General features: G+C 43.9%; 1 protein-coding gene across 4 annotated transcripts in view; it reads right to left on the bottom strand.

The window, feature by feature from the left end:
- Positions 1 to 27256, bottom strand: part of LOC106572051 (protein Shroom3) — a 199182-nt gene that overhangs the window by 55756 nt on the left and 116170 nt on the right. The window contains exon 1 of one of the 4 annotated variants that reach the window (XM_014145863.3): positions 10329 to 10797. The exons of the other annotated variants lie outside the window; for them this stretch is intronic. Within the exon in view, the coding sequence (XP_014001338.3) occupies positions 10329 to 10501 (173 nt within the window). The 5' untranslated portion in view covers positions 10502 to 10797. Of the gene's footprint in view, positions 1 to 10328; positions 10798 to 27256 lie in introns of those variants that run through there. 4 annotated transcript variants of the gene reach the window in all.

Genomic DNA, 27256 nt, shown 5'->3' with positions numbered 1-27256 from the left:
GATGGACAGGGGTTACTAGTCTGTCCTCTGATGGACAGGGGTTACTAGTCTGTCCTCTGATGGACAGGGGTTACTAGTCTGGAGTCCTCTGATGGACAGGGGTTACTAGTCTGTCCTCTGATGGACAGGGGTTACTAGTCTGTCTGGAGTCCTCTGATGGACAGGGGTTACTAGTCTGTCCTCTGATGGACAGGGGTTACTAGTCTGTCTGGAGTCCTCTGATGGACAGGGGTTACTAGTCTGTCCCCTGATGGACAGGGGTTACTAGTCTGTCCTCTGATGGACAGGGGTTACTAGTCTGTCCTCTGATGGACAGGGGTTACTAGTCTGTCCTCTGATGGACAGGGGTTACTAGTCTGTCCCCTGATGGACAGGGGTTACTAGTCTGTCTGGAGTCCTCTGATGGACAGGGGTTACTAGTCTGTCCTCTGATGGACAGGGGTTACTAGTCTGTCTGGAGTCCTCTGATGGACAGGGGTTACTAGTCTGTCCCCTGATGGACAGGGGTTACTAGTCTGTCCTCTGATGGACAGGGGTTACTAGTCTGTCCCCTGATGGACAGGGGTTACTAGTCTGTCCTCTGATGGACAGGGGTTACTAGTCTGTCCCCTGATGGACAGGGGTTACTAGTCTGTCCTCTGATGGACAGGGGTTACTAGTCTGTCCTCTGATGGACAGGGGTTACTAGTCTGTCCTCTGATGGACAGGGGTTACTAGTCTGTCCTCTGATGGACAGGGGTTACTAGTCTGTCCTCTGATGGACAGGGGTTACTAGTCTGTCCTCTGATGGACAGGGGTTACTAGTCTGTCCTCTGATGGACAGGGGTTACTAGTCTGTCCTCTGATGGACAGGGGTTACTAGTCTGTCTGGAGTCCTCTGATGGACAGGGGTTACTAGTCTGTCCTCTGATGGACAGGGGTTACTAGTCTGTCCTCTGATGGACAGGGGTTACTAGTCTGTCCTCTGATGGACAGGGGTTACTAGTCTGTCCTCTGATGGACAGGGGTTACTAGTCTGTCTGGAGTCCCCTGATGGACAGGGGTTACTAGTTTGCACTATTGGGACTATTCTATTGGTTCCATTGCACCAGGCAGGCGTAATCATGCCCAGCCAAGGTATTGGAAATGATTTCAAATAGCATTTGAACCCAGGTCTGCAGTGAATGGTGATGAATGGCCAACTAAACATCAGCCGGTGGGTGGATTTGTTGGTCACTATACAAGGACGCATCATGAAGAAGTAATCGTATTGTTTCCAACCCAATCTGTTATCTTCTTCAACAGAAGCCCTGAGCTGTTGCTGTTTTTATAACCACTTCTCACGCCAGATTACCAGACTGCTACTTTGTGCTACAACACAAACACAATCATTTATCAGCAACCAGGATGCATCAGTGAAACAGTGACTAAGAAATACTCATCTTTGAGAAGTGAATTGTTGCTTGAGATTAACCATGGCAACCAGAAACAGCTCTTGTACGAACCACATTTGACTGGTTCCCAGAAGGCCTTTGCTCCCTTAACAGGGAAATACCCATACACCCTTTATCCAATGAGCTGCCTACAACAATACACCCTTTATCCAATGAGCTGCCTACAACAATACACCCTTTATCCAATGAGCTGCCTACAACAATACACCCTTTATCCAATGAGCTGCCTACAACAATACACCCTTTATCCAATGAGCTGCCTACAACAATACACCCTTTATCCAATGAGCTGCCTACACCAATACACCCTTTATCCAATGAGCTGCCTACAACAATACACCCTTTATCCAATGAGCTGCCTACAACAATACACCCTTTATCCAATGAGCTGCCTACACCAATACCCATACACCCTTTATCCAATGAGCTGCCTACAACAATACACCCTTTATCCAATGAGCTGCCTACAACAATACACCCTTTATCCAATGAGCTGCCTACACCAATACACCCTTTATCCAATGAGCTGCCTACAACAATACACCCTTTATCCAATGAGCTGCCTACACCAATACACCCTTTATCCAATGAGCTGCCTACAACAATACACCCTTTATCCAATGAGCTGCCTACACCAATACCCATACACCCTTTATCCAATGAGCTGCCTACAACAATACACCCTTTATCCAATGAGCTGCCTACACCAATACACCCTTTATCCAATGAGCTGCCTACAACAATACACCCTTTATCCAATGAGCTGCCTACAACAATACACCCTTTATCCAATGAGCTGCCTACAACAATACACCCTTTATCCAATGAGCTGCCTACACCAATACACCCTTTATCCAATGAGCTGCCTACAACAATACACCCTTTATCCAATGAGCTGCCTACAACAATACACCCTTTATCCAATGAGCTGCCTACACCAATACACCCTTTATCCAATGAGCTGCCTACACCAATACCCATACACCCTTTATCCAATGAGCTGCCTACACCAATACCCATACACCCTTTATCCAATGAGCTGCCTACAACAATACACCCTTTATCCAATGAGCTGCCTACAACAATACACCCTTTATCCAATGAGCTGCCTACACCAATACCCATACACCCTTTATCCAATGAGCTGCCTACAACAATACACCCTTTATCCAATGAGCTGCCTACAACAATACACCCTTTATCCAATGAGCTGCCTACAACAATACACCCTTTATCCAATGAGCTGCCTACAACAATACACCCTTTATCCAATGAGCTGCCTACACCAATACCCATACACCCTTTATCCAATGAGCTGCCTACACCAATACCCATACACCCTTTATCCAATGAGCTGCCTACACCAATACCCATACACCCTTTATCCAATGAGCTGCCTACACCAATACCCATACACCCTTTATCCAATGAGCTGCCTACACCAATACCCATACACCCTTTATCCAATGATCTGCCTACACCACACGCAACTTGCATTGTACATTGTGTGCTACTGCTGGGAGTACGTTTTGTCAAGACATCCGGTTTAAACCCTGATATTGAACACTACTGGATATACAGAACCCTTGTGAGAGGAGGTTGGGATAACAGTAGTGACTCTACTGAAGCTTTATTTCTCCTGTGAGGGGACATCTTGTGTCAAAAAAACATAACAGAGGACTGAGATGGCCCATGCCTCACCCCGTCCAAACAGGCTGGGGCTGGCCCTACTGCAGGCTGGGATGGTGAGGCCTACTGCAGGCTGGGATGGTAAGGCCTACTGTCAGCTGGGATGGTGAGGCCTACTGTCAGCTGGGATGGTGAGGCCTACTGTCAGCTGGGATGGTGAGGCCTACTGTCAGCTGGGATGGTGAGGCCTACTGTCAGCTGGGATGGTGAGGCCTACTGCAGGCTGGGATGGTGAGGCCTACTGCCAGCTGGGATGGTGAGGCCTACTGCAGGCTGGGGCTGGCCCTACTGCAGGCTGGGATGGTGAGGCCTACTGTCAGCTGGGATGGTGAGGCCTACTGTCAGCTGGGATGGTGAGGCCTACTGTCAGCTGGGATGGTGAGGTCTACTGCAGGTTGGGATGGTGAGACCTACTGTCAGCTGGGATGGTGAGGCCTACTGCAGGCTGGGATGGTGAGGCCTACTGCAGGCTGGGATGGTGAGGCCTACTGTCAGCTGGGATGGTGAGGCCTACTGTCAGCTGGGATGGTGAGGCCTACTGTCAGCTGGGATGGTGAGGCCTACTGTCAGCTGGGATGGTGAGGCCTACTGCAGGCTGGGATGCTGAGGCCTACTGTCAGCTGGGATGGGGAGGCCTACTGTCAGCTGGGATGGTGAGGCCTACTGCAGGTTGGGATGGTGAGTCCTACTGCAGGCTGGGATGGTGAGGCCTACTGTCAGCTGGGATGGTGAGGCCTACTGCAGGCTGGGATGCTGAGGCCTACTGTCAGCTGGGATGGTGAGGCCTACTGCCAGCTGGGCTGGTGAGGCCTACTGTCAGCTGGGATGATGAGGTCTACTGCAGGCTGGGATGGTGAGGCCTACTGTCAGCTGGGATGGTGAGGCCCACTGCAGGCTGGGATGGTGAGTTCTACTGCAGGCTGGGATGGCCCTGAGCCACAGGAGAGTCCAGCTGCATGCTATCACTGTGTTGACAGCCAGGACAGCGGTGTGACTCTCCCTCTCTCTGGCTATACCTCCCCCTTGTCCTCCCTTCTCACCAGAAGCACTGGAGGCCAAGCTATGAACACTGCAGCTTCACAACCAAGCTTTCACACTAGTCTGATTTAAGCTTTCACACTAGTCTGATTTAAGCTTTCACACTAGTCTGATTTAAGCTTTCACACTAGTCTGATTTAAGCTTTCACAGTAGTCTGATTTAAGCTTTCACAGTAGTCTGATTTAAGCAGAGTACACACCAGGCGGTCCCTAAATCCCACATCCAGAAAAATCATTCAAGCTCTCCAACCTCTCCTGATTGGAAACAACAGCTCTTCTCAGCTATGCTATTCTTTCTACTAGCTGTCTAACAAACAGCCATCATATTTCAGAAGATCGTCTTGATCCCAAAAACCCACAACACTTAGTGTGGAATACAAACAGGAAACGATGCTATCTTCACCTTCGTCCAGCTAGAGATACATGAAAGTAGCCATTGTTTACACCGCCATAGTGATTCATCACGTAACACATATTTCTACAACATTCCAGCATTTTCTTTTACCATTTATCCAACTTTACTTAACAATAACAAAACGATTTAGGTACATAACAGACACAATGATCAACATTAACAAAAATTCTAAAACTGCAGAAAGTCCCTCTCCACACCACGCCTGAGTATTTAATCCAATCCACAAACTGAAAATACAACACCTTCTATTCTAGTCCTGTGTCCCAATAAACCAGTCTCATTAGAAGACGAGTGTCCCAATAAACCAGTCTCATTAGAAGACGAGTGTCCCAATAAACCAGTCTCATTAGAAGACGAGTGTCCCAATAAACCAGTCTCATTAGAAGACGAGTGTCCCAATAAACCAGTCTCATTAGAAGACGAGTGTCCCAATAAACCAGTCTCATTAGAAGACGAGTGTCCCAATAAACCAGTCTCACTAGAAGACGAGTGTCCCAATAAACCAGTCTCATTAGAAGACGAGTGTCCCAATAAACCAGTCTCATTAGAAGACGAGTGTCCCAATAAACCAGTCTCACTAGAAGACGAGTGTCCCAATAAACCAGTCTCATTAGAAGACGAGTGTCCCAATAAACCAGTCTCACTAGAAGACGAGTGTCCCAATAAACCAGTCTCACTAGAAGACGAGTGTCCCAATAAACCAGTCTCATTAGAAGACGAGTGTCCCAATAAACCAGTCCCATTAGAAGACGAGTGTCCCAATAAACCAGTCCCATTAGAAGACGAGTGTCCCAATAAACCATGTTACCCTAGTACTAACCCTACCAGTATGATACCCTAGTACTAACCCTACCAGTATGTTACCTACTAACCCTACCAGTATGTGACCCTACCAGTATGTTACCCTAGTACTAACCCTACCAGTATGATACCCTAGTACTAACCCTACCAGTATGATACCCTAGTACTAACCCTACCAGTATGTTACCTACTAACCCTACCAGTATGTTACCCTAGTACTAACCCTACCAGTATGTTACCCTACCAGTATGTTACCCTAGTACTAACACTACCAGTATGTTACCCTAGTACTAACCCTACCAGTATGATACCCTAGTACTAACCCTACCAGTATGATACCCTAGTACTAACCCTATCAGTATGATACCCTAGTACTAACCCTACCAGTATGTTACCCTAGTACTAACCCTACCAGTATGATACCCTGGTACTAACCCTACCAGTATGATACCCTAGTACTAACCCTACCAGTATGTTACCTACTAACCCTACCAGTATGTGACCCTACCAGTATGTTACCCTAGTACTAACCCTACCAGTATGATACCCTAGTACTAACCCTACCAGTATGTTACCCTAGTACTAACACTACCAGTATGTTACCCTAGTACTAACCCTACCAGTATGATACCCTAGTACTAACCCTACCAGTACTAACCCTACCAGTATGATACCCTAGTACTAACCCTACCAGTATGTTACCCTAGTACTAACCCTACCAGTATGTTACCTACTAACCCTACCAGTATGTTACCCTAGTACTAACCCTACCAGTATGATACCCTGGTACTAACCCTACCAGTATGATAACCTAGTACTAACCCTACCAGTATGATACCCTAGTACTAACCCTACCAGTATGTTACCCTAGTACTAACCCTACCAGTATGTTACCCTAGTACTAACCCTACCAGTATGTTACCTACTAACCCTACCAGTATGTTACCCTAGTACTAACCCTACCAGTACTAACCCTACCAGTATGATACCCTAGTACTAACCCTACCAGTATGTTACCCTAGTACTAACCCTACCAGTATGTTACCTACTAACCCTACCAGTATGTTACCCTAGTACTAACCCTACCAGTATGATACCCTAGTACTAACCCTACCAGTATGATAACCTAGTACTAACCCTACCAGTATGATACCCTAGTACTAACCCTACCAGTATGTTACCCTAGTACTAACCCTACCAGTATGTTACCTACTAACCCTACCAGTATGTTACCCTAGTACTAACCCTACCAGTATGATACCCTAGTACTAACCCTACCAGTATATTGCCCTAGTACTAACCCTACCGGTATGTTACCCAAGTACTAACCCTACCAGTATGATACCCTAGTACTAACCCTACCAGTATGATACCCTAGTACTAACCCTACCAGTATGTTACCCTAGTACTAACCCTACCAGTATGTTACCCCAGTACTAACCCTACCAGTACTAACCCTACCAGTATGATACCCTAGTACTAACCCTACCAGTACTAACCCTACCAGTACTAACCCTACCAGTACTAACCCTACCAGTATGTTACCCTAGTCCTAACCCTACCAGTATGTTACCCCAGTACTAACCCTACCAGTATGTTACCCTAGTACTTACCCTACCAGTACTAACCCTACCAGTATGTTACCCTACCAGTATGTTACCCTAGTACTAACCCTACCAGTATGATACCCTAGTACTAACCCTACCAGTATGATACCCTAGTACTAACCCTACCAGTATGATACCTACTAACCCTACCAGTGTGTTACCCTAGTACTAACCCTACCAGTATGTTACCCCAGTACTAACCCTACCAGTATGTTACCTACTAACCCTACCAGTATGTTACCCTAGTACTAACCCTACCAGTATGTTACCCTAGTACTAACCCTACCAGTATGTTACCCTAGTACTAACCCTACCAGTATGTTACCTACTAACCCTACCAGTATGTTACCCTAGTACTAACCCTACCAGTATGATACCCTAGTACTAACCCTACCAGTGTGTTACCCTAGTACTAACCCTACCAGTATGTTACCCCAGTACTAACCCTACCAGTATGTTACCTACTAACCCTACCAGTATGTTACCCTAGTACTAACCCTACCAGTATGTTACCCTAGTACTAACCCTACCAGTATATTACCCTAGTACTAACCCTACCAGTATGATAACCTAGTACTAACCCTACCAGTACTAACCCTACCAGTATGTTACCCTAGTACTAACCCTACCAGTATATTACACTAGTACTAACCCTACCAGTACTAACCCTACCAGTATGTTACCCCAGTACTAACCCTACCAGTATGTTACCCTAGTACTAACCCTACCAGTATGTTACCCTAGTACTAACCCTACCAGTATGTTACCCTAGTACTAACCCTACCAGTATGATGCCCTAGTACTAACCCTACCAGTATGATACCCTAGTACTAACCCTACCAGTACTAACCCTAGTACTAACCCTACCAGTATGATACCCTAGTACTAACCCTACCAGTATGATACCCTAGTACTAACCCTACCAGTATGTTACCCTAGTACTAACCCTACCAGTATGTTACCCTAGTACTAACCCTACCAGTATGTTACCCTAGTACTAACCCTACCAGTATGTTACCCTAGTACTAACCCTACCAGTACTAACCCTAGTACTAACCCTACCAGTATGTTACCTACTAACCCTACCAGTATGATACCCTAGTACTAACCCTACCAGTATGTTACCCTACCAGTATGTTACCCTAGTACTAACTCTACCAGTATGATACCCTAGTACTAACCCTACCAGTATATTACCCTAGTACTAACCCTACCAGTATGTTACCCTAGTACTAACCCTACCAGTATGTTACCTACTAACCCTACCAGTATGTTACCCTAGTACTAACCCTACCAGTATGTTACCCTGCCAGTATGTTACCCTAGTACTAACCCTACCAGTATGTTACCCTACCAGTATATTACCCTAGTACTAACCCTACCAGTATGTTACCCTACCAGTATGATACCCTAGTACTAACCCTACCAGTATGTTACCCTAGTACTAACCCTACCAGTATGTTACCCTAGTACTAACCCTACCAGTATGCTACCCTACCAGTATGTTACCCTAGTACTAACCCTACCAGTATGATACCTACTAACCCTACCAGTATATTACCCTAGTACTAACCCTACCAGTATGTTACCCCAGTACTAACCCTACCCGAATGTTACCCTAGTACTAACCCTACCAGTATGTTACCCTAGTACTAACCCTACCAGTATGTTACCCTAGTACTAACCCTACCAGTATGTTACCCTAGTACTAACCCTACCAGTATGATACCCTAGTACTAACCCTACCAGTATGTTACCCTAGTACTAACACTACCCGAATGTTACCCTAGTACTAACCCTACCAGTATGTTACCCTAGTACTAACCCTACCAGTATGTTACCCTAGTACTAACCCTACCAGTATGTTACCCTAGTACTAACCCTACCAGTATGATACCCTAGTACTAACCCTACCAGTATGTTACCCTAGTACTAACCCTACCAGTATGATAACCTAGTACTAACCCTACCAGTATGATACCCTAGTACTAACCCTACCAGTATGTTACCCTACCAGTATGTTACCTACTAACCCTACCAGTATGTTACCCTAGTACTAACCCTACCAGTATGATACCCTAGTACTAACCCTACCAGTATGTTACCCTAGTACTAACCCTACCAGTATGATACCCTAGTACTAACCCTACCAGTATGTTACCCTAGTACTAACCCTACCAGTATGTTACCCTAGTACTAACCCTACCAGTATGTTACCCTTGTACTAACCCTACCTCCAGGAGTCCCTAAGCGAGATTTGGTTTTGGGGGCTACCCACCTCGCGGCCTAAACATACATTTTAAAGTGAATTTCCTACAATTGTACACATTTTGCCATGCCTTAACGCCATGTTAATGATATCTGAGTGAGAGTGACTAACAAAATCAAAATTGGGGCCCCTGGGAACGTGCCCTGCGTGAACAGTCGGTACTCAATCGTGATCACTACACGTTTAGATAGCTGGCTAGACTCGTTTACCAATCTAAAACACGTTTAGATAGCTGGCTAGACTAGTTTACCAATCTAAAACACGTTTAGATAGCTGGCTAGACTAGTTTACCAATCTAAAACACGTTTAGATAGCTGGCTAGACTAGTTTACCCATCTAAAACACATTTAGATAGCTGGCTAGACTAGTTTACCAATCTAAAACACGTTAAGCTAGACTAGTTTACCAATCTAAAACACGTTAAGCTAGACTAGTTTACCAATCTAAAACACGTTTAGATAGCTGGCTAGACTAGTTTACCAATCTAAAACACGTTTAGATAGCTGGCTAGACTAGTTTACCAATCTAAAACACGTTAAGCTAGACTAGTTTACCAATCTAAAACACGTTAAGCTAGACTAGTTTACCAATCTAAAACACGTTAAGCTAGACTAGTTTACCCATCTAAAACACGTTAAGATAGACTAGTTTACCAATCTAAAACACGTTAAGCTAGACTAGTTTACCAATCTAAAACACGTTAAGATAGACTAGTTTACCAATCTAAAACACGTTAAGCTAGACTAGTTTACCAATCTAAAACACGTTAAGCTGACGGAGGACTGTCAGCGACTAACATAACAACAAGAGAAAAAAATGAATGATGTACAACTACATTTCGAACTTCCACCTTGTGTCTTCTACTATTCTAAGCGACCGCTTACGTCGCTTATGCCTGGAGTCGGCCCAGCCTACCTCCAGGATGTTACCCTAGGTGGGACCAAGTCACTCTTATTCGCGTCAGAAGGTCCAATTACAACGGGTCAAGACTTATGTCAAGTCCAAGTCGCAAAGTGTGAAGTGGAGTCATGTTTAACTTTAATACTAAGCCCAACCAAACCCCCCGCCCGTGTTACCTGGTGAAGCGTAGAACCTTGGAGATGAGTCCAGTGGCCAGGTGGTTGACACTGGTCTCAGAAGGGGACTTGCACAGCACCCTGTCTGACCGCCCCAGCCCCCTTGTCTCTGTCCCCAGGACTTTCTGTTTCCTCCGGAGCTTCCTCCTGTAAAAGGCCCCAAGCAGCTCCATGGTACAGCCTGATATCCTGCTTCGTCCCCTAACGCTACCGCTTTAATGCCAAACTCCAAAATGGCAGTTGGTGGGCAGAGGCTGGCGTGATAGGCTAGCGAAGGAGGGTTAGCGTCGGAGGTCGTTAAACGAGCACGCAATTAAACGTCATTACCTCGCTAACGTATGATAAAGCATGAAATAAACATCCTGCCCTGCGATGCACAGTACAGGGGCACTGGGAACTAACAGAGAGAGAGAGAGAGAGAGAGAGAGAGAGAGAGAGGGAGATAGAGAGAGAGGGGGGTTGGACAGAGAGAGAGAGGTAGGGAGAGAGAGAGAGAGAGAAGGGGTTGGACAGAGAGAGAGAGAGAGAGGTAGGGAGAGAGAGAGAGAGGGGGTTGGACAGAGAGCGAGAGAGAGATAGAGAGACAGACGGAGTTGGACAGAGAGAGAGAGAGCGAGAGAGAGAGAAAGAGGGAGAGAGAGGGAGAGAGAGGGGGATGGTAAGGAAGAGAGAGAGTAGGTCAGAGGGAGAGAGAGACACAGAGAAACAGAGAGCGATGGAGAGAAAGGGGAAATGGAGAGAGAGAGTCAGACTGAGTCCTTATTGAATGTCCAAGGCCCAGACATGAATTTGAACGCTGGGAGGGGAAACAGAACACATGATAACATGTGGTCACACATTCACAGAGCAGAACAAAGACGCTCTCTATGGCCCCATCTCTCCTCTTCTCTTCTCCAATTCTGCCTGCGTCCAAAATGGCAGCCTATGCCCTATTCCCGCACTACTTTAGACAAGAGCCCTGGATTTGTTTTTATCAAATTGAAGTTAATTTACTGCATTTCTACACAGTTTAAAACTCTAAAAATGCTCTTTGGAGAACAGCAAAAAACAAGCCAAATCGACTCCAGCCCATGATCACCTTGCTGTATCTTCATTCACCTCAGTCAATAGGGGACTGAACATTCTACAAACACGTGTCATACAACAATTAGCTGCTACACACTAGCTCAGCACTGGGATTAAACCTCTAGTCTAGTTTCATGTCAAGTCACACAGCAGTTAAGAAGAAACAGAATAGCATACTCTGAGTTGTCCTTATGTTAGGTCCTGATCTGGTTATGCCATATGGCTGTGGACTACACTAGTTCATTTATCAGGTCCTGATCTGGTTATGCCATTTGGCTGTGGACTACACTAGTTCATTTATCAGGTCCTGATCTGGTTATGTCATATGGCTGTGGACTACACTAGTTCATTAGGCCATATGGCTGTGGACTACACTAGTTCATTAGGCCATATGGCTGTGGACTACACTAGTTCATTAGGCCATATGGCTGTGGACTACAATAGTTCATTTAGCAGGTCCTGATTTGGTTATGCCATATGGCTGTGGACTACACTAGTTCATTAGGCCATATGGCTGTGGACTACACTAGTTCATTAAGCCATATGGCTGTGGACTACACTAGTTCATTAAGCCATATGGCTGTGGACTACACTAGTTCATTAGGCCATATGGCTGTGGGGCTACACTAGTTCATTTATCAGGTCCTGATCTGGTTATGCCATATGTCTGTGGACTACACTAGTTCATTAGGCCATATGGCTGTGGGGCTACACTAGTTCATTTATCAGGTCCTGATCTGGTTATGCCATATGTCTGTGGACTACACTTGTTCATTAGGCCATATGGCTGTGGGCTACACTAGTTCATTTAGCAGGTCCTGATCTGGTTATGTCATATGGCTGTGGACTACACTAGTTCATTTAACAGGTCCTGATCTGACTAGGCCATATGTCTGTGGACTACACTAGTTCATTAGGCCATATGTCTGTGGACTACACTAGTTCATTAGGCCCTATGGCTGTGGACTACACTAGTTCATTAGGCCATATGGCTGTGGACTACACTAGTTCATTAGGCCATATGTCTGTGGACTACACTAGTTCATTTATCAGGTCCTGATCTGGTTATGCCATATGGCTGTGGACTACAGTAGTTCATTAGGCCATATGGCTGTGGACTACAGTAGTTCATTAGGCCATATGGCTGTGGACTACACTAGTTCACTAGGCCATATGGCTGTGGACTACACTAGTTCATTAGGCCATATGGCTGTGGGGCTACACTAGTTCATTAGGCCATATGGCTGTGGACTACACTAGTTCATTAGGCCATATGGCTGTGGACTACACTAGTTCATTAGGCCATATGGCTGTGGACTACACTAGTTCATTAGGCCATATGGCTGTGGGCTACACTAGTTCATTAGGCCATATGGCTGTGGACTACACTAGTTCATTAGGCCATATGGCTGTGGACTACACTAGTTCACTAGGCCATATGGCTGTGGACTACACTAGTTCATTTAACAGGTCCTGATCTGGTTATGCCATATGGCTGTGGACTACACTAGTTCATTAGGCCATATGTCTGTGGACTACACTAGTTCATTAGGCCATATGTCTGTGGACTACACTAGTTCATTAGGCCATATATCTGTGGACTACACTAGTTCATTAGGCCATATGGCTGTGGACTACACTAGTTCATTAGGCCATATGTCTGTGGACTACACTAGTTCATTTATCAGGTCCTGATCTGGTTATGCCATATGGCTGTGGACTACACTAGTTCATTAGGCCATATGTCTGTGGGCTACACTAGTTCATTAGGCCATATGGCTGTGGACTACACTAGTTCATTTAACAGGTCCTGATCTGGTTATGCCATATGGCTGTGGACTACACTAGTTCATTAGGCCATATGTCTGTGGACTACACTAGTTCATTAGGCCATATGTCTGTGGACTACACTAGTTCATTAGGCCATATGTCTGTGGACTACACTAGTTCATTAGGCCATATGGCTGTGGACTACACTAGTTCATTAGGCCATATGTCTGTGGACTACACTAGTTCATTTATCAGGTCCTGATCTGGTTATGCCATATGGCTGTGGACTACACTAGTTCATTAGGCCATATGTCTGTGGGCTACACTAGTTCATTAGGCCATATGGCTGTGGACTACACTAGTTCACTAGGCCATATGGCTGTGGACTACACTAGTTCATTAGGCCATATGGCTGTGGACTACACTAGTTCATTTAGCAGGTCCTGATTTGGTTATGCCATATGGCTGTGGACTACACTAGTTCATTAGGCCATATGGCTGTGGACTACACTAGTTCATTAAGCCATATGGCTGTGGACTACACTAGTTCATTAAGCCATATGGCTGTGGACTACACTAGTTCATTAGGCCATATGGCTGTGGGGCTACACTAGTTCATTTATCAGGTCCTGATCTGGTTATGCCATATGTCTGTGGACTACACTAGTTCATTAGGCCATATGGCTGTGGGGCTACACTAGTTCATTTATCAGGTCCTGATCTGGTTATGCCATATGTCTGTGGACTACACTTGTTCATTAGGCCATATGGCTGTGGGCTACACTAGTTCATTTAGCAGGTCCTGATCTGGTTATGTCATATGGCTGTGGACTACACTAGTTCATTTAACAGGTCCTGATCTGACTAGGCAATATGTCTGTGGACTACACTAGTTCATTAGGCCATATGTCTGTGGACTACACTAGTTCATTAGGCCATATGGCTGTGGACTACACTAGTTCATTAGGCCATATGGCTGTGGACTACACTAGTTCATTAGGCCATATGTCTGTGGACTACACTAGTTCATTTATCAGGTCCTGATCTGGTTATGCCATATGGCTGTGGACTACAGTAGTTCATTAGGCCATATGGCTGTGGACTACAGTAGTTCATTAGGCCATATGGCTGTGGACTACACTAGTTCACTAGGCCATATGGCTGTGGACTACACTAGTTCATTAGGCCATATGGCTGTGGGGCTACACTAGTTCATTAGGCCATATGGCTGTGGACTACACTAGTTCATTAGGCCATATGGCTGTGGACTACACTAGTTCATTAGGCCATATGGCTGTGGACTACACTAGTTCATTAGGCCATATGGCTGTGGGCTACACTAGTTCATTAGGCCATACGGCTGTGGACTACACTAGTTCATTAGGCCATATGGCTGTGGACTACACTAGTTCACTAGGCCATATGGCTGTGGACTACACTAGTTCATTTAACAGGTCCTGATCTGGTTATGCCATATGGCTGTGGACTACACTAGTTCATTAGGCCATATGTCTGTGGACTACACTAGTTCATTAGGCCATATGTCTGTGGACTACACTAGTTCATTAGGCCATATGTCTGTGGACTACACTAGTTCATTAGGCCATATGGCTGTGGACTACACTAGTTCATTAGGCCATATGTCTGTGGACTACACTAGTTCATTTATCAGGTCCTGATCTGGTTATGCCATATGGCTGTGGACTACACTAGTTCATTAGGCCATATGTCTGTGGGCTACACTAGTTCATTAGGCCATATGGCTGTGGACTACACTAGTTCACTAGGCCATATGGCTGTGGACTACACTAGTTCATTTAACAGGTCCTGATCTGGTTATGCCATATGGCTGTGGACTACACTAGTTCATTAGGCCATATGTCTGTGGACTACACTAGTTCATTAGGCCATATGTCTGTGGACTACACTAGTTCATTAGGCCATATGTCTGTGGACTACACTAGTCCATTAGGCCATATGTCTGTGGACTACACTAGTTCATTAGGCCATATGTCTGTGGACTACACTAGTTCATTAGGCCATATGGCTGTGGACTACACTAGTTCATTAGACCATATGGCTGTGGACTACACTAGTTCACTAGGCCATATGTCTGTGGACTACACTAGTTCATTAGGCCATATGGCTGTGGACTACACTAGTTCATTAGGCCATATGTCTGTGGACTACACTAGTTCATTTATCAGGTCCTGATCTGGTTATGCCATATGGCTGTGGACTACACTAGTTCATTAGGCCATATGTCTGTGGACTACACTAGTTCATTAGGCCATATGTCTGTGGACTACACTAGTTCATTAGGCCATATGGCTGTGGACTACACTAGTTCATTAGGCCATATGTCTGTGGACTACACTAGTTCATTTATCAGGTCCTGATCTGGTTATGCCATATGTCTGTGGACTACACTAGTTCATTAGGCCATATGTCTGTGGACTACACTAGTTCATTAGGCCATATGGCTGTGGACTACACTAGTTCATTAGGCCATATGTCTGTGGACTACACTAGTTCATTTATCAGGTCCTGATCTGGTTATGCCATATGGCTGTGGACTACACTAGTTCATTAGGCCATATGTCTGTGGGCTACACTAGTTCATTAGGCCATATGGCTGTGGACTACACTAGTTCATTAGGCCATATGGCTGTGGACTACACTAGTTCACTAGGCCATATGTCTGTGGACTACACTAGTTCATTAGGCCATATGTCTGTGGACTACACTAGTTCATTAGGCCATATGGCTGTGGTGTGACACTAGTTCATTTAACAGACAAGATTTGCTTAGAATTCCGTGGCGTTATTTTATATTTTACTTTATAGTACGAAGAATAAAATTGAACATAGCTGATTAAAATAGAAAGGATATTTTTTCCTCCAAACGATTTGAGGGAGTGGGCACATGCAGCTATTCTGTGTTGTTGAGCTGTTAACAAAGAAAACTTAATTTACAGTTATTTATGTAACTTTAGTTGTGATGCAAATGTTGAGCTGTATGTTTTCATTTAGGCTGCATGATGCATGAGGCACATATTGAAAGAAATGTCCACATTTACTTTTCGTCAGCCAACAAGATCCGCAGGCCTAACGAACAGCAAAAGCACTAGCCTATGTCAATCTACTATCCGCTGTAGTACAACAGCAGACCTATTATATTCTGTGTGAGAAATAAATATTCAAACATAGTCGGGGAAGTGGCATGCGATACATCCCAAATGAATACAACCACTAGCCTAAAAAAAAAAAACTGTTTTAAGCAATGAGCCTGACGCAACTAGACGAGAGCATTTAGCTTAAAATCAACTATTAGGCTATTTCTTCACATTATAAACGCAGCAATGCGCACCTGGCAGTAGGCTATAAGCATAAATGTTCCACTTATGTATGGCAGTTAGGCTCTAAACCCCGTTGTAAAGCAGATTAATGTGCTTCATTTTAAGAATTTATATAGGACTATGGGCTAGGCTACATGAGGTGTGATACTAACCTTATTAAAACATATAGGCCTATGGGCTACTAACCTTATTAAAACATATAGGACTATGGGCTAGGCTACATGAGGTGTGATACTAACCTTATTAAAACATATAGGACTATGGGATACTAACCTTATTAAAACATATAGGACTATGGGCTACTAACCTTATTAAAACATATAGGACTATGGGCTAGGATACATGAGGGGTGATACTAACCTTATTAAAACATATAGGACTATGGGCTACTAACCTTATTAAAACATATAGGACTATGGGCTAGGCTACATGAGGGGTGATACTAACCTTATTAAAACATATAGGACTATGGGCTACTAACCTTATTAAAACATATAGGACTATGGGCTACTAACCTTATTAAAACATATAGGACTATGGGCTACTAACCTTATTAAAACATATAGGACTATGGGATACTAACCTTATTAAAACATATAGGACTATGGGCTAGGATACATGAGGTGTGATACTAACCTTATTAAAACATATAGGACTATGGGCTGGGCTACATGAGGGGTGATACTAACCTTATTAAAACATATAGGACTATGGGCTACTAACCTTATTAAAACATATAGGACTATGGGCTAGGCTACATGAGGTGTGTGCGATTTCTTGCCTTACTGCACACAAGCTGGGCATCATTCACAATTGATAATGTATCATTCACAAGGGATAGACTAATATTGTCACCAATCAGACTATTCTTGATTTAATCTTGTCTTTACATATACTAAATAATATATGTGTGAAATTTGTTTTGATTTAGAATGAACCATTATCATGCACCTGTTTCAAATTGTTTTATAAAATACATGTCATCTATGCACTTAAATAGCGAACGGAGGACACTTTTCCTGTGGTTCATTTTCACGCCAGCCAGGTAGGCTTTACTCAAATCAAATCAAAGTTTATTTGTCACGTGCGCCGAATACAACAGGTGAGGACCTTACAGGCTCTAACCAATAGTGCAAAAAATGTATTAGGTGAACAATAGGTAAATAAAGAAATAAAAACAACAGTAAAAAGACAGGCTATATACAATAGAGAGGCTATATACAGTAGAGAGGTTATATACAGTAGAGAGGCTATATACAGTAGAGAGGCTATATACAGTAGAGAGGCTATATACAGTAGAGAGGTTATATACAGTAGAGAGGCTATATACAGTAGAGAGGTTATATACAGTAGAGAGGCTATATACAGTAGAGAGGCTATATACAGTAGAGAGGCTATAACAGTAGAGAGGCTATATACAGTAGAGAGGCTATATACAGTAGAGAGGTTATATACAGTAGAGAGGCTATATACAGTAGAGAGGCTATATACAGTAGAGAGGCTATATACAGTAGAGAGGCTATATACAGTAGAGAGGCTATATACAGTAGAGAGGCTATATACAGTAGAGGATATATACAGTAGAGAGGTTATATACAGTAGAGAGGCTATATACAGTAGAGAGGCTATATACAGTAGAGAGGCTATATACAGTAGAGAGGCTATATACAGTAGAGAGGTTATATACAGTAGAGAGGCTATATACAGTAGAGAGGCTATATACAGTAGAGAGGCTATATACAGTAGAGAGGCTATATACATAGGGAGAGGCTATATACAGTAGAGAGGCTATTTACAGTAGAGAGGCTATATACAGTAGAGAGGCTATATACAGTAGCGAGGCTATATACAGTAGAGAGGCTATATACATAGGGAGAGGCTATATACAGTAGAGAGGCTATATACAATAGAGAGGCTATATACAGTAGAGAGGCTATATACAGTAGAGAGGCTATATACATAGGGAGAGGCTATATACAGTAGAGAGGCTATATACAGTAGAGAGGCTATATACAGTAGAGAGGCTATAAACAGTAGAGAGGCTATATACAGTAGAGAGGCTATATACAGTAGAGAGGCTATATACAGTAGCGAGGCTATATACAGTAGAGAGGCTATATACATAGGGAGAGGCTATATACAGTAGAGAGGCTATATACAGTAGAGAGGCTATATACAGTAGAGAGGCTATATACAGTAGCGAGGCTATATACAGTAGAGAGGCTACATACAGACACCGGTTAGTCAGGCTGATTGAGGTAGTATGTACATGTAGATATGGTTAAAGTGACTATGCATATATGATGAACAGAGAGTAGCAGTAGCATAAAATAGGGGTTGGCGGGTGGTGGGTGGCGGGACACAATGCAGATAGCCCGGTTAGACAATGTTTGGGAGGACTGGTTGGTCGGGCCAATTGAGGTAGTATGTACATGAATGTATAGTCAAAGTCCTGTTGAAAAGACAAGCAATGTGTTTAATATTAGAAAAGTTGAGAAATAAATATAGTAGGCCTAGCTGATGGGATACTCCACTTTTTAATAGAGGCCATCAAACCTGTTTTCTCTCGCAATTGCATAGCCTATAGAAATGTTGCACAACATGAGTTCATGAAGTGTTTGATTAGATTTTCATTACATTTTCATTGATGTCAGAGTGATTAGAGGGACAATAGCGTGCTGAGTACCAGGCAGTTAACAAGTTTGGTAGGTTACTAATGACCATCAGCAGCATCAGAGCTTGGAGAACAATAATTACCGTGACTAAACGGTCACATGGAATTTGACTGCCTTCATGACTTGTGACCACCGGTGTGGCGGTAATACGGTCAGGTCACGAACACACACACACACACACACACACACACACACACACACACACACACACACACACACACACACACACACACACACACACACACACACACGAACACACACACACACACACACACACACACACACACACGAACACACACGAACACACACACACACACACACACACACACACACACACACACACACACACACACACACACACACACACGAACACACACACACACACACACACACACCTCTAGTAGCCACAGGGCCTGGTCTGAGAATAGGAACTGAAGTGTGTAACAAAGCTACTGAACAGCCATGTCACCCAATTCAACCTTCTACAAAGGGACGGATGTCCATGGTGTCCCATAATCCCTCAGATTCTCCTGCCGACACTCCCATGAAACCCAACCTTTGGGCATTTCACGTCCGGAGTGTGGAGAAAAAAGAGAGAGAAGAGGGGCTGTCAGAGAGGCACAGGACAGACAAGAGGCCCAAATCGAACCCTATTACCTATATAGTCCACTACCTTTGACCTGGGCTCAGAGGGCTCTGGTAGTAGTTCACTACTATATAGGTCATAGAATACCATTTGAGACACACATTCAGAGAAACAGAAACATCTTAGGGCTGGTTTCTTTCTCAACATCATCATCCCCCCCATTGAAAGGCTGTTCTCTGGAATCTGTGGGCAGGCCATGGAGAGTCACAGAGAGACAGACACACAGGGTGTGTCTCGGAACAGAAACCTTATCTGCTCTGTGGGAACGAACAGGCTTCCTGGTTGATCTTTTGATCTGAGAGGAAACTGAAATTGGAGAGGGATTAGATGGATGGTGGAGGAGAGGATGGAGGAGAGGATTGAGGAGGAAAGAGAGGACAGGTCAGAGGAAGAGTAGCATCTCAACACTGTACCTAACCAGGAGGAGAGGAGGAGCAGGTCAACACAGTACCAGACCAGGAGGAGGAGGAGAGGAGGAGAGGAGGAGCAGGTCAACACTGTACTGTCTGACCAGTCACCTCACCTTCTGGGTCTGCTGCTAGGTCCATCATCATCTGGGTTTTAGAGTGAGGAGTCCAGGGGAACTGAGGGATACTAGGTCCTAGCACTTGTTTTTCATCAAAATAACATAGCAAGGAAGAAACGAGAGAGAGAGAGAGACAAGATGGAGGAAATGGGAAGTGTGGGAGGCAAGAGGAGGCGATAGAAAGAGAGAGAGAAAGAGAGAAAGAACGAGAGAGAGTTAACGGAACTCTGTGTGCCCATGTCTCAGAGAGAGAACAGACAGCAAAGAAGGGAGGGACATCAGGGAGAGACGAAGGACGTGTGTATATTTGTCCCCTGAGGGCCCAATGGCCCACTTCCTGCCTAAGCCTCTGTTCCTTCCCCCTGCCCAACCGCCATTCTGGTCCCTCTAAACCCCTGGCCCAGGCTGTACAGCTCCATCTCTGGCCCCCCTTGCCCCGTTTCAGCCCCCCCCCCCCCCCCCCTTCCCCCGTCTCTATCAGAGCATGGCCCTCTGCTTAGAACTATCTGATAACAGGCTGGCACAAAGGGGCTGATGGGATACCAAACTAACGTCGTGACCATGAGATGAGCTTCACTGGCCCTACAGGGAGGCAGCAGCAACATCATGGGACCAGAATGCACCAACTGTCTGTCTAGCACTCTTTACAACGCTTGGTTGGAATTCAAAATAACCTTCTAATATCCTGACTAACTACAATAAACACCCTGAAGACAACTTTGAGTCTCAGACAAAGTAAAAAAAAGGCAAAGTGCTCCCACAAGATAACACCACTCCGCCGACTAACCCATCTCCCTGTCCGTCCCACTACACAACATAGCTATACTGACAATCTTGTTTCGGGGCTTGGTTGTCTTCACTCTTCAGGCACAGATGTAGGCCTACACATTACATCCAGGCTTGGTTGAGGAGTGGTCAAATCACATCATCCTGTATTGTGTTACTGTTTCTGCCTCTAACAATGAGCTGGGAAACCGTCCAACCAGGAACAGCTATGCTGATCCGTGGTGTTTATCTAACAATGAAAGGCTCTGTGAAGAGAGGTGAGGCATTCGACTGTGTACTGTAAACCTTTAAACAGAGCACGATCTAGGCCTAACCATAGAGATATACCATACACAGTGCATTTGGAAAGTATTCAGCCCCCATAACCTTTTTTGTTGTTGTTACGTTACAGTCTTATTCTATTCAATTTTGTCCTCATCGATCTACACACAATATCCCATAATGACAAAGCAAAAACAGGTTTTTAGAATTTTTTAGCAAAACATAAAAGAAAATATCACATTTACATAAGTATTCAGGCCCTTTACTCAGTACTTTGTTGAAGGACCAAGAGTGTGCAAAGCTGTCATCAAGGCAAAGGGTGGCTATTTGAAGAATCTAAAATATATTTTGATTTGTTTAACACTTTTTTGGTTACTACATGATTCCATATGTGTTATATCATAGTTTTGATGTCTTCACTCTTATGGCCTAGTGGTTAGAGCGTTGGGCCAGTAACCACCGTGCAGGACGAATTTGCCAAACGTCCTGCACGGTGTTGGGCTGTAAGCACAACCCCCACCTGTGGACGTCGGGCCCTCATACCACCCTCATGGAGTCTGTTTCTGACCGTTTGAGCAGACACATGCACATTTCTGGCCTGCTGGAGGTCATTTTGCAGTGCTCTGGCAGTGCTCCTCCTTGCACAAAGGTGGAGGTAGCGGTCCTGCTGCTGGGTTGTTGCCCTCCTACGGCCTCCTCCACGTCTCCTGATGTACTGGCCTGTCTCCTGGTAGCGCCTCCATGCTCTGGACACTACGCTGACAGACACAGCAAACCTTCTTGCCACAGCTCGCATTGATGTGCCATCCTGGATGAGCTGCACTACCTGAGCCACTTGTGTGGGTTGTAGACTCCGTCTCATGCTACCACTAGAGTGAAAGCACCGCCAGCATTCAAAAGTGACCAAAACATCAGCCAGGAAGCATAGGAACTGAGAAGTGGTCTGTGGTCACCACCTGCAGAACCACTCCTTTATTGGGGGTGTCTTGCTAATTGCCTATAATTTCCACCTGTTGTCTATTCCATTTGCACAACAGCATGTGAAATTTATTGTCAATCAGTGTTGCTTCCTAAGTGGACAGTTTGATTTCACAGAAGTGTGATTGACTTGGAGTTACATTGTGTTGTTTAAGTGTTCCCTTTATTTTTTTGAGCAGTGTATATAGTTCTATAACCATAGAGATATACCATATATATTGTTCTATATCTATAACCATAGAGATATACCATATATAGTTCTACAACCATAGAGATATACCATATATATAGTTCTATATCTATAACCATAGAGATATACCATATATATAGTTATATATCTATAACATAGAGATATACCATATATATAGTTATATATCTATAACATAGAGATATACCATATATATAGTTCTATAACCATAGAGATATACCATATATATAGTTCTATATCTATAACATAGAGATATACCATATATATAGTTCTATATCTATAACATAGAGATATACCATATATATAGTTATATATCTATAACATAGAGATATACCATATATATAGTTATATATCTATGGGCCTAACCTCAGACTGATCACAAGGGATAAATATACTATATTATCTGATAGATCCGTTGGATAAATACAACTTAATCACATTATACACTGAGTGGACATAACATTAGGAACATCTTTCTATGACCGACTGACCAGGTGAAAACGATGACCCCTTACTGATGTCACCTGTTAAATCCACTTCAATCAGTGTAGATGAATGGGAGAAGACAGTTTAAAGAAGGATTATTAAGCCTTGAGACATGGATTGTGTATGTGTGCCATTCAGAGGGTGAATGGACAAGACAAAAGATGTAAGTGCCTTTAAACCGGTTATGGTAGTAGGTGCCAGGCGCACCGGTTTGTGTCAAGAACTGCAACACTGCAGGGTTTTTCACGCTCAACAGTTTCCCCTGTGTATCAAGAATGGTCCACCACCCAAAGGACATCCAGTCAACTTGACACAACCTTGTTGAAAGCGTTCTAGTCCAGCATTGTAGTCCAATGCCCCAATGAATTGAGGATGTTCTGAGGCCAAAAGGGGGTGCAACTCAATATTAGGAAGGTGTTCCTAATGTTTTGTACATTCAGTGTAACGCTTGTCTGCATTCAATATTTCATTAAAGACTTACGATTCTAGAACTGTTTACATTCTGAGAGAGAATCTTCAGTAAACTCTAGAATATCCAATTTAAGATAACAAAGGTCACCCATAGCAACTCGGTTCTAAGTTCAAACTGCCATCTCACATACAGTAGATTGAGAAACTAAGGTCCAACCAGTCTGCTCTGCTCCCACAGTTAAGGGCCAGTTTACACAGAAGCCAAAGCTTCTAAATTCTTAGTAAGTCCTTTTTTCACTCTACGTACAGTGCACTGCAGAGCCGTAACACAGCGAGGCCCTAGCCTAGGTATACACAGAGAGATCTGGGTGGTAGTGTTGTGTACACAGTGAAACTACGGTGCCATGGTATTACAGGCTGTCGCCATGGCAATGCCTCCACAAGTCCTCCAATAACATCCATCTATTTATCAGTGTCTGTATCCCCAATGGCATCCTGTTTCCTTTAAAGTGCACCATTTTTGACCAGGACCCATAGGGCTCTGGTCCAAAATAGTGCACTACATAGGGAACAGAGTGCCATTTTGGACACACAGAGAGACAACAGAAAAGATACAGAACGTCTAGAACATTGTTGAATTATTCCGTTCACTTTGAACATTCCACTGAAACGGAACCAACTGAAACGGCCGGCGCTCCAATCCACTACGTCACGTGAAATCAACTTAAACGGGACAGCCATATTTGGATGAAAATCAACGACTGATCTGTTTCTGAGGTCGTATTTATAGACTTTCTGCCTGTTTGCACAGAGCTCTGCTTTTATTTATGCACATAAGAACTCTTAAAACTGTTCTGTTGTGATGAGGATGGAGGAGAATAGAAACTGTTCTGTTGTGATGAGGATGGAGGAGATTAGAAACTGTTCTGTTGTGATGAGGATGGAGGAGAATAGAAACTGTTCTGTTGTGATGAGGATGGAGGAGAATAGAAACTGTTCTGTTGTGATGAGGATGGAGGAGAATAGAAACTGTTCTGTTGTGATGAGGATGGAGGAGAATAGAAACTGTTCTGTTGTGATGAGGATGGAGGAGAATAGAAACTGTTCTGTTGTGATGAGGATAGAGGAGATTAGAAACTGTTCTGTTGTGATGAGGATGGAGGAGAATAGAAACTGTTCTGTTGTGATGAGGATGGAGGAGAATAGAAACTGTTCTGTTGTGATGAGGATAGAGGAGATTAGAAACTGTTCTGTTGTGATGAGGATAGAGGAGATTAGAAACTGTTCTGTTGTGATGAGGATGGAGGAGAATAGAAACTGTTCTGTTGTGATGAGGATGGAGGAGAATAGAAACTGTTCTGTTGTGATGAGGATAGAGGAGATTAGAAACTGTTCTGTTGTGATGAGGATGGAGGAGAATAGAAACTGTTCTGTTGTGATGAGGATGGAGGAGAATAGAAACTGTTCTGTTGTGATGAGGATAGAGGAGAATAGAAACTGTTCTGTTGTGATGAGGAGAATGGAAACTGTTCTGTTGTGATGAGGATAGAGGAGAATAGAAACTGTTCTGTTGTGATGAGGATAGAGGAGATTAGAAACTGTTCTGTTGTGATGAGGATGGAGGAGAATTGAAACTGTTCTGTTGTGATGAGGATCGAGGAGAATAGAAACTGTTCTGTTGTGATGAGGAGAATAGAAACTGTTCTGTTGTGATGAGGAGAATAGAAACTGTTCTGTTGTGATGAGGATGGAGGAGAATAGAAACTGTTCTGTTGTGATGAGGATGGAGGAGAATAGAAACTGTTCTGTTGTGATGAGGATAGAAATTGTTCTGTTGTGATGAGGAGAATAGAAATTGATCTGTTGTGATGAGGTTAGAAATTGTTCTGTTGTGATGAGGATGGAGGAGAATGGAAACTGGATAGGAGCAGCAGTGAGGTGTTTTGTTTTGATGAGATACGAGATATGAAGATGCTAGGATGGATGTCATCTCTCTTCTCTACAGAGGAAAGCAGCTGGGATCCTAAGCTACGCTAACTCCAGTAGCAAAACACATCAGTGATATGGAGTCCTAAGCTACGCTAACTCCAGTAGTCAAACACATCAGTGATATGGAGTCCTAAGCTACGCTAAATCCAGTAGTCAAACACAGTAACGATATGGAGTCCTAAGCTACGCTAACTCCAGTAGTCAAACACAGTAATGATATGGAGTCCTAAGCTACGCTAAATCCAGTAGTCAAACACATCAGTGATATGGAGTCCTAAGCTACCCTAACTCCAGTAGTCAAACACATCAGTGATATGAAGTCCTAAGCTACGCTAAATCCAGTAGTCAAACACATCAGTGATATGGAGTCCTAAGCTACGCTAACTCCTGTAGTCAAACACATCAGTGATATGGAGTCCTAAGCTACGTTAACTCCAGTAGTCAAACACATCAGTGATATGAAGTCCTAAGCTACGCTAACTCCAGTAGTCAAACACAGTAACGATATGGAGTCCTAAGCTACGCTAACTCCAGTAGTCAAACACATCAGTGATATGGAGTCCTAAGCTACGCTAACTCCAGTAGTCAAACACATCAGTGATATGGAGTCCTAAGCTACGCTAACTCCAGTAGTAAAACACAGTAACGATATGGAGTCCTAAGCTACGCTAACTCCAGTAGTCAAACACAGTAATGATATGGAGTCCTAAGCTACGCTAACTCCAGTAGTCAAACACAGTAACGATATGGAGTCCTAAGCTACGCTAACTCCAGTAGTCAAACACATCAGTGATATGGAGTCCTAAGCTACGCTAACTCCAGTAGTCAAACACAGTAACGATATGGAGTCCTAAGCTACGCTAACTCCAGTAGTCAAACACATCAGTGATATGGAGTCCTAAGCTACGCTAAATCCAGTAGTCAAACACAGCAACGATATGGAGCCCTAAGCTACGGTAACTCCAGTAGTCAAACACATCAGTGATATGAAGTCCTAAGCTACGCTAATTCCAGTAGTCAAACACAGTAACGATATGGAGTCCTAAGCTACGCTAAATCCAGTAGTCAAACACAGTAACGATATGGAGTCCTAAGCTACGCTAACTCCAGTAGTCAAACACATCAGTGATATGGAGTCCTAAGCTACGCTAACTCCAGTAGTCAAACACATCAGTGATATGAAGTCCTAAGCTACACTAACTCCAGTAGTCAAACACAGCAACGATATGGAGTCCTAAGCTACGCTAACTCCAGTAGTCAAACACAGTAACGATATGGAGTCCTAAGCTACACTAACTCCAGTAGTCAAACACATCAGTGATATGGAGTCCTATCTACGCTAAATCCAGTAGTCAAACACATCAGTGATATGGAGTCCTAAGCTACGTTAACTCCAGTAGTCAAACACATCAGTGATATGGAGTCCTAAGCTACGCTAACTCCAGTAGTCAAACACAGTAACGATATGGAGTCCTAAGCTACGCTAACTCCAGTAGTCAAACACAGTAACGATATGGAGTCCTAAGCTACGCTAACTCCAGTAGTCAAACACAGTAATGATATGGAGTACTAAGCTACGCTAACTCCAGTAGTCAAACACAGTAATGATATGGAGTCCTAAGCTACGCTAACTCCAGTAGTCAAACACAGTAACGATATGGAGTCCTAAGCTACGCTAACTCTTGTAGTCAAACACAGCAACGATATGGTGCCACCAGCCTTCACACACACAATGACTATCAAAACACTTATTTCTTTATAAGTTCAAG

The sequence above is a fragment of the Salmo salar genome, chromosome 01 (genome assembly GCF_965601325.2).
Source record: "Salmo salar chromosome 01, fSalSal1, whole genome shotgun sequence".
Classification (NCBI taxonomy): domain Eukaryota; kingdom Metazoa; phylum Chordata; class Actinopteri; order Salmoniformes; family Salmonidae; genus Salmo; species Salmo salar.
This window is presented reverse-complemented; position numbering and strand designations above follow the sequence as displayed.